The 12,627-nt window shown below is 35.8% G+C and overlaps 1 protein-coding gene across 2 annotated transcripts in view; it reads right to left on the minus strand.

The window, feature by feature from the left end:
• Positions 1-260: 260 nt before the first annotated feature.
• Positions 261-12,627, minus strand: part of LOC126823293 (protein lethal(2)essential for life) — a 32,057-nt gene continuing 19,690 nt past the window's right edge. Inside the window, exons 1-2 of one of the 2 annotated variants that reach the window (XM_050552041.2) lie at positions 9,801-10,011; positions 261-4,256 (exon numbers count right to left, since the gene is read on the minus strand). In XM_050552041.2, coding sequence (XP_050407998.1) covers positions 3,259-4,221 — 963 coding nt within the window. In that variant the 5' untranslated portion in view covers positions 4,222-4,256; positions 9,801-10,011 and the 3' untranslated portion in view covers positions 261-3,258. Of the gene's footprint in view, positions 4,257-9,800; positions 10,012-12,627 lie in introns of those variants that run through there. The other variant, XM_050552040.2, reaches the window with a different exon arrangement.

Genomic DNA, 12,627 nt, shown 5'->3' on the forward strand with positions numbered 1-12,627 from the left:
TGCTGGGTGGGTGTATTTCCACATTTGGTGTGGCCATCTTTATTTTGAATCTGGTGCTAAAAGTTGCAGTGTGTCCTACTTCACATCCAAATTATGGTCTCCTTGTTTTTCTTTGGTCATATGGGTGGCTAAATTAAAAGTTTACAAGGCCTTACTAAATATCGATGGTCATCCTGGTGGTGAACGAGATACATTTATTTATTTAATTATCAAGTACATTCTTGTTTACTACTTGATAACGTGAAGATGAACAAATGACGCCTATCTTTCTAATATTTTATTCGTATTAAATTGCACATAGAATAACGTGGCCTGACATATATATCTTAACAACATATTATCTAACATCAAAAACAAAATTTAAAATATAAGAACAACAAGTAACTGGCTTAACTTAAATACTTTTTCAACATCTATACAACTATATACACACATAAGATATACATAAATACTGATATCCATATATACGTTATATTCTTCAATTTAGAGATGGTTAATAGTGCAAGAGCTCTTTATCCATTAAATTAGAAAGCAGTATCGATATATTCACTGGCTGGCAATATAAAGGTGAATAAAGATATCAAGAAAATAGAAATGTTTGAGATAAAGATACGACCAATGTGAATACAGATATCAAGAAAGGAGAGATGTTTGGGTTAAAGATGAGTAGAGATATCAAGGAAGGAGGGGCATTTTAATAAAGAGAAAGTAGAGATTTAAGGAAATAAAGACAGATATCGATACAGCGAAGACATCAATGAAATAAAAATAGATAAAGAAAAGATATCTGTGAGAGAAAGATAAAGATATAAATAAAGATAAGACCAAAGTCAAGATATCATTATCAAAGATTGAAAGGTAAAGTGAAGATATCTTGGGGAAAAAAGATGGGGGTAAAGAAGATAAGATAGTGGTATCAAGAAAAGAATAATACATATTGAAAGATAGTTAAGATCGAGGTAAGATTCAATACATGCAGTTAAAATACACAGACGCTTGAAGGGATTAAAAAACTTTAAGTGAAAATAAATTAACAAAAAGATATACAGAAACTTGATTATAATGTTCAATTTAACTCACCAAAAATAAAGAAGCAATTGTTATCTAAACTCTAATTGTATGTTCAAGTCGAGTCGATAATATTGAAAGGAGAAATGCCTATACATACAGGTAGATAAAAAGACTGAGTCTTGGTAGATATTTATGTCTAATTTTATAAAATCTTCGGGTAATCAACCCAAACTCGACGTTATCTTAACCCCCGCCCCATCTCAAATTACTTAAAACACACATTAAATCGTGGGGTTGATAAAGAAGGGGGCGATTTGAGAAAACATGGATTGCATCATGTACCTTAAAAGAACAAATAAAAAAATATCTGGTCGAAAAGGATTTGTCTACAGTGTTGACCGATTGGTTGTCTCCTTTAAAACTACACGTACGTATCTGCCTTGACATGTACTTCATGTGGAGTATGCCTGTAAATGCACATTAATGAGTCAATTGGCACAAGTTTACTCTTCATTATTATTACTCGCCAAGTTGTATTATGAATGTATTAGAGTTGTGGCTCGAATTATATTTACCATAAATACTGTCGGCATGTTACCAACAATAATCTGTTGCTTACATCAACATCATTATTAAACTGTTTAGTGTATTAAATAATTATTAGTATTTACTATATCTATGTATTAATGAGTTAAATAGGCTTTATGTTTACTATTACTGCAATAAAAATATTTTTGCCCAACACAATGTTATTCCACTTTATAAATTACCATATGCATTTGGAACCACCACTAATTGATTTTTAGAGCTTTGCGGGGTATAACTGAAAGCGGCATCAGGTAATATTAGATAAAGAGCTTGCAGTGCCCGTTTTCTCGCTATAATAGTTAAAAATAGATAATGAAAAGAGAATATGATTCAAAATACTTCACTCTGAGCCTAGATATTAGCTATACAATTATAGGCTAGCCTCGATTGTCATTACTACCGTTGTTACGATAATAAACAATGTCTCGATTATCCATTTTTACGGTAATCGCATCCACCACAAAACGTATTTGAATCTACTATTTGATGGCATCGAGTGTTGATTAAGGTCTTGGTAAGTTAATGTCGATTTAATAATTCATATAACATTTCAAGCCTAAAGAAAAACCAACAATAGGCAGATTTAGCTCTTTCATAATGCATGTTTAACAAGTTTTTATTCACCAGCCTTTGCTTACGCACGACGGTGTTACGTAACATTGAGTTCATTTCTTAGTCTATTTTGTAAATCATTAAAAGACCTTCAATAATTTGCCAAGAACAGCAAGAAACATTTATCTTACAGTAACCACAATCTACCAATTCTCTTTTCTATCAAAGTTCTACCTTGTTAGTTTGTCGACGCCTTTAACAGGATGGTGAACACATGTACGACCGAGGTTCTAGAAGATTAGATAAGTTCAAGTACTCCTGGTAGATTTTCTTCATTTTTTACTACTCAATTCCTCGGAGCTCTAATTTAATCCCAAATACACGTCACTTCTAAAATATTTGGCAACCATGTTCCTATAGCAACCCACAAATGGTAACAATTTGAACATTTAAATGTTTGAGAATCTGGCAAGGTGAGATTTAATACGTCAGGTGAGTATGTCAAGTAATATCGGTTTAGAGTTGGATAATAAACTAGTGCTTTACGTGCTATTAAGTTATTATAACAATACTATATTTAGGCCACCCCCTAAAAGCTATTTAAATACACATGGATATAAATTTGATAATCACAACGGCTTGAATATCACATTTACATAAATTAATCTGATGGTAAAATTACCCCTTTTGGCTCATTACCCATTTGATTTGAGTCTATTTTTATGCACATTCAAAACAAGCACTGCAATACAGTTGTTTTTGTCTTTTTAACAAAGCAAATTGACTTTCATTAGATATCTCACATAACATTGTTTCTTATTATATCAACACAAACACATCATAGTTATTCAAAATTCACTTATCCACTAGGAATATGTTGTCAAGATTGTCTGATTTGGCAAAAACATAAAACAAGGATGGAATCTCAAAGCACAATAATATAATATATTCCATTTAATTCAAGGACGTTCGGGTGTACAAAGGGTGAAAAGTTTTAAATATGTGTCTACTTAAATAGATTATTTGTTTAGTGTGATCGAAAAGAACACTCCAATTCGTAAAGATAAAATACCGGAAGTGTCGCCATATTTGATACTGAGAATGTGTTCATCGTCTGTGTACACTTATTGTAACCATGGGTCGATTCCGTCCATCAGTAATGGTTACTGATGAATCTTTACTTACTACAACTTTTTGTACGTCATGACTTTGGGTAACGGAGTAGGCTTTACGTTGAATGGCTTTTAAAGGAGCTTCTATTGTCAAATTCTTATCATCTCCGATATAAGCCGTGATTGTATTAGGATCAACACTTTCTGGTAAATCATATTCCTTATTGAATTCTTTATGGAGAGTTCGCCCCTGTGTCTTCTCTTCGTGTTCGGCATGTACAATTAACTTCCGTTCCATCGTCTTAACAATGATTTCATCAGGGCTAAATTCACCAACATCAACCTGAAGTCGTAGTTTTCGAGTACCATCTGCATCGGTAATAATTGGATTTTTGACTGGTGTGCCAACCTCGAGTGATTTGGGTGAATCTGACTTTATTGGTAAAACCGTTTGTTTTAGTATCGACTGTTGTAATAGGGGGCCCTCGACACACAGAATACCATCCCTACTCATTAAACATTGTAATTTATCCTGATCCACGTCGTGGGGGATGTCAACCTGACGACTATATTCACGACTAATCTGAGAGGCTGTACTTTTCTCCTCGTGGCGAGCGTTAATTGCTATCTTATTGTCGTGCATTTTAACTTGGATTTCCTCGGGTTGAAATTCACTAACGTCAAATCTGACTTTAAATTTTGTTACACCGTCACTGTCTACTTCATAAAAAGATTTTAAACTATCAAACTGCCCACTTTCTCGTCTATTTTGGTCTAATTTCTCTGAAGGTTTCAAAGTAAAGAAGTCTTTCCTCATTTTCTCAAACTCGCCCTCCCATTGCTTTTTTCTTTGTTCCATTTGGGTTTCCATATCTCCCCATCTCTGTATCTGTCTATCTTGGAAATTCAAGTCATCCTTTTTGATTGGAATGTGAATCTCTGAACGGAAGGAAGCCATTTTGCCTGCTATTTGTGTGAATAATGATTCTTGGTCTGAAAAATATAAAAGGATAAAAAGAAATAAATGAAATGGCCTATTCTTATATCAAATTCCAACTGCTGAGGGATCTTTTACGTGCACGCCAATGACTACACGGGACCTCGGGTTTTCGTCCCATTTGAACGACTAGACAGCTGTCCTTGTTACGCCCTCAGTCCTACGTCACTAACAAGGGGAAACCACACCCAAAAATCCCGATAAACTCTCTCGGCAGGATAAAAAGGTTTTAAGTACACTATCTGTAATGTCTTAAAATATATAAACAGGATACTAACATACTACTTTACATTCATAAACCAAGCCACACAAAGCATGGATATGCGTCCACACATCAGATATTTCTCGAAACAAAGATGGCCATACAGTAACGTCTTTGAAAAGCCAATTTAAAAGGATGCCTTCATGAAATCTGACCTCTATCGTGTTCACAAGCTTTTCCGGACACATAATATGTCTTTGGAACAGAAAGTCGTAGAATACAGGATAGCAGTGCCCATCCCGCCATCACCCAAATGTTTCATACCAAATTTGAATGAAAAGAAAATCCGAAAACAACTAGCTACATTCATTGAATTTGAAGTTATGACATGTTATACACATATTTTATCTGTAGTAAGCGTCATTAAAACCTATAACGTAACATACAATTCAGTTTTAATGCTTTTCTTTAATAGACGGATGTGTAATTCAGATAGGTCCATTTATTATGCTAGTTACCCGTGGTCATTTTATGTTATATATTTCTTGTATTGAAATAGTCTCTGTCATCCAGAAAAAAATATTCTACGAATATTAGTCTGGGTGGGTTGTCAATATTTGAGAATAATAGGTCATTGGCTAGATTATCCAGTCTTTTACATTATCAGGAACAAAGTCAAAGAGGGGTAACTAGTCCTAAAACAAGATGTCGATGCCTATGAAATTAATTTAAGAATTGCCATTTCAGAAAATCCATTTGCTTTGCCCGTTCAATATCCAACACTTAAATTATGTTATTGTAAAATTTATTTCTTCATGGGCCATATCTATGTTGTTTTTTTTTTAATATAAATTCGTCGTCACGATCAGTGACGTCTTTGTCACGATTCATGTTTGTTTATAATAATGCATGAATTATGGGATTTATTTCTGGAAGGGGCGCAACTCTTACTTGACTTGGCCAAATAATACTGGCGCCTGTTTCACGAAATTTTAACTAAGATAAAATCCAAATTTTAGTAATTTGATTGGATAATATTAAATTGATTTTAGTGCTTAGCTAATCAAAATTGAAGCATCTAATAAAATTTGGATTTTATCTTTAGTTAAGATTTCGAGAAACAGGACCCTGGATAATCAACCTATACAAAATTAAAAACCAAACTCCCGGTTACGCATGGGCTATGAAACTTTTCGTCAAATATTGGCAACGGTCCCAGACCCTATGTACGGAGAAGACTAGTAGGTTTTGGGTGACCGAGACTAGTACTGAAACCGTGTGTACGTAATGTACAGTTGGTCGGTTAGTTTGTGTATTTATCGATTATAGATCCAAAAATCAACCACTTCATGGTACCAGTGACACCGAGGAACTAAGTGTTCGATCAATCTTAATTCATTTTCTTTCGTTTTAAATTCCGTCTATTCCGTCTATTCATTGTGTCGTGTTCTGCTTGCATTCTGTAAAAATCCATTGATCTAATGACAACGCCAAGACATAGCCTTGTTCTGAACCAACGACGAAATAAATTAAAGATATGGTTTTAATCTGTTTCGATTTCAATTCACTTTGTTATATGTTCTCACAACATGCACCTTTAAACTTTAGATATTCTTTTTAAAAAGAAAATATCCGTAACGCATTCCTTGGAAGAAGATTAAAGCATACCAGGTGTTCAGTCAAAGTCTAAATAAGTCTTCAAGAAATCTATATATAAACCCACACAGTTTCAGCATATCGCTATTGCAATTACTACTATGCCAAATCTCGCCTCGATCGTTAGCCAAACCAATAGCTACATTGAGATGACTGATTCCCACTAGTGATGTTTCCATTCCGTTGTGCCAAAATAGAAATAAATGACTCACCAAAATTTCTAATAATCTTTGTGCTAAATTGACAAAAATATTAATAACAATGGGCTATGGTGATTTAGGGACCATCCCATTTTCAATTGTATCCCTGTTACAATATTCAATAAAAGTAGAAACAGTTAACACAAGATACCAGGCCCGTTGTGACAGTTTGAATTGACTCCCGGTGTGTGTTTGCTCCTGGGCACTTGCGCATGTCCGAAACTGTTGTTTGCGTTTGCAGAGGTGTGAGATGGTTCCTGATCATTGATCAGTTCAGGAAAAAGTATTACGTATTTGGTTAGAGTTTTGTCATTAATAAACATACTTGTTATCGTGATTAGCGGTTGGTTTAGTGATCAGTAGTTACACAATCAACAGATCTAAGTTGATGGGCTTGAAATTGATACTTCTATCGTTCGTGATTTGTTGCCGTTTTTTTTTTTTAAGTGACTAGTCGTTACACTTTTTGATGTTTTAGCTATGTTTTAATAATTACCTATTTTGCAGACTGAATATTGGACTTTATATGATTGGGATTTCTCTGTATCATTGTTATTTTAATTTTGTACTTCTTATTAAAATTTTTACAACTTCACAATACTAGGGTTTCAGGTCACGTGACTTTAGCGTGAAATCTGACGGCCAGCAGCTGGAATATAGCCCACTCCAATCTACGATTCTGAATTACATTATTTAAATGTATTACTAGCAATTGGATTGTAATAGTTTAATATCAATCTCAGTATCTGCAAAGATACCCTTTATGTACGGAAGACGCTCGCGGGAAAATAACGCTCTGACGTCACGCGGCCGGGAATTTTCTATAAACGCGAATTACTACGGCTCACTGTATTGGTGAATCCGCACCTAAGTCAATTTGTATTTCTACTTTTTATCGAAATAAACAAACAATAGAAACTCGACACCCTCTCCTGATAGTAATACTGTAAATATTGGTAGATAATAGTGTAAAAACCAATTTTACCGTAAGAAAATCTTAGGGAAAATCCTATCAAGGAGAGTCAATGCACACCGTGTCCATAACGGTGTGACCTGACTCCTACAACTACGCATGCGCTAAACGGTAATCACACACCAGGAACCATCACACACTGTCACACCGTAGCTAGCCCGAAAATGGTGTGGGGGGGGGTGGGGCAAGGGCTTCTGGGGGCGCTGATGGAAAATTTTGAAAATAGGGTTTGCATCTGAACATTATCAAAATTTGAAGGAAGGAATACGACTTTAGCTTACCTATTATAATTTATGAGCAAAACGAAAAAGTTTGGAATCGGGTTAGAGTGCCTAACCATTCTCACTCGGCATTATGGGCGCCCCGCCAATTATATTATGGGCGCCATGAACTCGTCGCGAACGGCCCACCACTCTCGGCACTCCGAAATGAGACACCCCCTTGATCAAGTCGTTGGCGCCCAACCAATCTCACTCAGCATTATGCATTATGTGCAGCCTGACAATCATTATTATTCTCATTATTTGGCGCCCCACCAATCATGTCATTATGGGTGCCCCTCCGGGATAAGGCAACCCATAGATCACGCAGTTTTGGGCGTCCCATCAATCAAGTTGTGGTGTTAATCGTGTGATTCATTATGAGGCGCCCTACCATTTGGCGGCGCCTGATATATAACGACATGTTTGGCGAGGCGACCATAAAACCTATCTCGTCGTGGGCGCCCAACCAATGTCACTCGAATTTATGGGGCGTCCATACTGATATGTGCACGCTGGTCGTTGGCTTAGTAGCGGGTCCAAAGGAAAGGGCGCCTTCGATTTTTCCAGCGGGAAACTCCCCCCTCGCCCCCGTTAGCCACGGGCCTGGATATATGAATTGATACACCTTGAAAATATCAACTATTACAGGGAAATTATCCTGTAATCCATATGATTAGAAAGTATCAACTGACATTATCTAACAAGGTGTAACCAAAAGCTATCTAGTTTCAATAACAACGTTTACCTTTATGGGTAGAACCATGGACCTTATGATATTAAGGTCCTTGGTAGAACGTGTATATTTAGTTACTATCAGTATACACAGATGTCTTCCGACCGCTAAATAACCGTTGTTAACAAACTCAGATAAATCTTCTGACATATAGTAACTGTGGGCATGGGGCAAGTCAACCATATGGCATGTGCAATTTGGAGTCCAGCTATCAACAATGTATTTACTTTGCTTCAGATTTAGACAACTAACAAACCAATGATACTATACATGCTCAATAACTTTAATCAAACTTGGCTCACTCTGAGCAACATGCAGTGTTTGCGGGGCCCAATTTGAGGGGCCCGAAGTTATAGGATATTAATACATTGCAGGATATGAATAACTTTAACTAGGCCTATATTCATTCATATGTAAGGCCAACATATACTTTATTTCACAATTAGTAATTGATTAATACATGTATAGTTAAAGTATTTGGAGTTTTAATGTTTTGAATTTTTATTCTTAATAATATTGTCATTCATGATGGTACCTTAATCAATAATAGTCTACAATATTACGGTGAAACTTTTATAAGTGTACTTTTCTTTCATTCTTGTCTGCAAAATCTTTCAAAATTTGCTCAAATTTTACAGTTCTCGCTGCAAAATTGCCTGGAAAATGTTTAAGTTGGTGAGCTGCGGGACCCCTTTCTAGTGAGGGGCACAATATGAGGAAATTGGTCACGTATGTGCCAAAACCCGGCCCTGAGTGTGTGGGTTTCATCAACAGCGAACATATTTATGTGCCATTGTCTTGTGTCCAACTTGAATAATATTTGGATAAATCACAACTTTGGCATTTTAGTGAAACCTTTGAAGAAATATATGTTGCCAGGCAACTAAACATGTGAGCAGTAATATTAACAACCATTTTCCGGCTTTTTATTTCGTGTCCCCTAAAGGTTTTAGATTCTGAATCACTAGAGCTCACAGAATGGAACATCCTGAAACAGGTATGAACGATCGAAGTAGGGATTTAAAATGGTGTTTCTCGATCAGGAAATCATAAAATTCAAATTATCAAACTGTCGTCCTACAGACCACCCTAACCCAATATTTTATTATGGATACAATTCTAAGCATCTCAAGCATTAACATCTTCAAAAGAAAATATAGGTGCTTCCTGTATCCTCACTATAAAATACAATTTTAAGCATCTCAAGCATTAACATCTTCAAAAGAAAATATAGGTGCTTCCTGTATCCTCACAATAAAATCCCCGCCTGCCTTTCTCGCGACCTACGATTTGCCAATAGTTAGGCAATAGTCTACTCCGAAGTCTAATCTAATCTCTTCTTCGAATGATTCATACAATTATAATCTTCAAAGGTTTCTATACAAAGTACATGTATAGGGTTACATATCTAAATAATTTCAACAATTTGCTTTGAAATAGCACAATAAGACTTTATCTCTGAATAACAACTCATTTAATGATGCCTAATGAAAAGTTAAAATATATGTCTTACCGTGTACAGATCTAACACATAACAGCTAAAACAGTGTACATATATCAAATATAGGTACAAGATGTAATCACAAGGTTGCTCTGACAAAATCTTAAAATACACTAGAGGAAGCACTAAATCAAACTTTGGCTATACGAACACTTGCCGTGTTTCTCTCATCATAAACCTGCAGTATTACCAATACAGACGATAGCTAGATTCACTGACTTATTGAAGAAGCACGTAATTCATTTAGCTAGCTTGGGTTGATGACTTCTTCTAGCGTGGACCAGCAGACTGAAAAGGCCGTTATCATCATCACATACCATCTATATTTCGATTCCAGATAACATTTAAATGAAATGTAATGAGGTTTAACGACTTACTTCTTCTCCAACCTGGTTAATGAGGGCGGGTATGTGCCATACACATACAGTGTGCTTTGAAGGAATTTTTGCTCGGAAAGCGACGTTTCTGCCTACTTTTCGTCGAATTCCAACTGTCAAGGGTTCTATAACGTGCACACCAACTTTTTTTCATACCACCCGAACCACTAGACACTGTTCCGTGATAGACCTCCCGTCATGTACGGCAAGGGAGAACCAAGTTGAAAACACATTTAATTTTACACTGGTTTATATAAGCTCATTATGTATTACGGAGTTCAGCAAATTCAACAAAATTATAGCTTCTCTACAATTAATCTATCAATAAGACCAATTCCTGTATAAAATTACAGAATAATAGGAAATTACTAATATGGGTTGCCAGGCATCGAAACATGCGCCTACCACAGCTAAGTCGCCCCTGAAGCCCGTAGAGGTCGTCACAAGTTTATTCGTTGCTGGGTAGTAGAAGCATTTACAGGACCCACAAGCTGATCAAGGGCTACAGCACAACCCATGAAATAACTGATAGGCGTCTAGTTCTGCCTGGTGTTAAGTAGAACAAAACGTGTGCCGGTAATCATAAGGTAAGTTTAGCTGGTCGAGTTGTCGGAAATCCTTTAAAATTAATAGGCGCCTTCGTCTTCTGAACATAAACACTGTATCAATTTCAAGTCAATCGGTGATAACTTTTACTGGATAGCAGGCACGAATCTTAGTTTTATGCTTTGTATTCATAACCCTCGGGGTACTGTCTCCTGGGATTGTAATTGACCAACCTAGTATTCCTGGTTGACGAAAATGATGTGATAGATCAATACTCTACTCACGACACAAATCATGTCAACACTGGATCGTGCTGTTTCATATGAACGTTCTTGTTTTCTACATAGACTACATTTATACCTTGTTATATAGAATAAAATCAATCTTATTTGACAAGCCATGTCAATATTTTATGTTTTCATTCCGTTGTAAGTAATGTTTAATTATTGAACTAGGTCAAGTGCACGTTGTAAATTGCAACACCTAGTTAAGGCATCACTATAGTTATGTTTTTATTAATTTCCTGTCTGTGTATTATTAATCCTTGAATAAGATTGTGACATGGGTGAACCACAACTATTACATTATACATGTATTACTGAAATTATTAAAACATCCGGCTTCATACTTAAATGTTAACACTACACAATCAGCAATGGTCCCCGGTTACCTCGAATATAGATAGAACGTCTTTTTTGAGTCCTTCATGTTAAGTGTTACCATTTATTATTCAAATCAAATTAAAGGGACTTTCGAATTCCTTCTTTATTTCGATTGCTTGTAAAACAGTTCTTTTGACTTGTACAATTTATTTGATCCAAATCAGAATCTAACCAGCGGTTGCCAGGCAAGATACGCCCACACTGCAAGAGATGGGTGGTTAAAAACAAAAGCGATTTTTTGTACAATCAGGGTCCATAATCCAGAAAGTTATGGGCTGAAATGCGCAAATATCAAAAGGGACTGAGATCTTTGGGATATAAAGATATATTTTAAGTTTCATCAAAATCGGATAAAAATTGTGACCTCTAGAGGGCCTACAACTTTCGTGTTACATACTTTTACAGAATTTGCGTACAAAGAGCAGCCAATTTGTCGGGCAGTTTCATTTCGATTTTCCCGAAATTCGAATTCAGCCTTCATTATCATGGAATGGTGGCATATTTAAACAGTTTTTAAAATCAGATAAAAAAATTGTAACAAGCTAAAAAAAAACACGATTTTTCGTACAGTCAGGGGCCATAATCCAGGAAGTTACGGTCTGATATGCGCTAATAGCGAAAGGATCCGAGATCTTTGGGGCATAAACATACTGTATATTTTAGGTTTCCTCAAAATCTGATTACAATTGTCACTTCTAAGTTCTAGAAGATCCACAACCTTGGTATGACATACTTTTACCCTATTTGAGTACAAAGAGCCGCCATTTTGCCAGGCAGTTTTGGTCCGATTTTAACCAAATTTGAACTCAATTGTCATTAGAGTGTAACTGTGATAAATTCTAAAGGTTTTTTTTAAACACTGGATAAAAATTGTGACGTCTAGCTAAAAACGTGATTTTTCAGGGGTCATAACCCAGGACGTTGCGGTCCGATATGCGCAAATATCAAAAGGATACACGATCGTTTGACTATAAACATACATTTCAAGTTTCATCAAAATCGGATAAAAATTGTGATTTCTAGAGTGTCCACAACGGTTTTTTTTTAAATTGAATAAAAATTGTGATTTCTAGCGGGTCCACAAGCTAAAAATACGTCCACAAGATTTTTTTAAGTGATCAAGGACCATAACTCTGGAAGTCATTATCGGAAATCGCTGAAAATCAATAGGGTTCTTCGTCTCATGACCTTAAACACTGTGTATAAATTTAATCGGATATTAGCTTTGGCCTCTAGAGCGTCCACAACGACCAC

The sequence above is a fragment of the Patella vulgata genome, chromosome 6 (assembly GCF_932274485.2).
Source record: "Patella vulgata chromosome 6, xgPatVulg1.2, whole genome shotgun sequence".
Classification (NCBI taxonomy): domain Eukaryota; kingdom Metazoa; phylum Mollusca; class Gastropoda; family Patellidae; genus Patella; species Patella vulgata.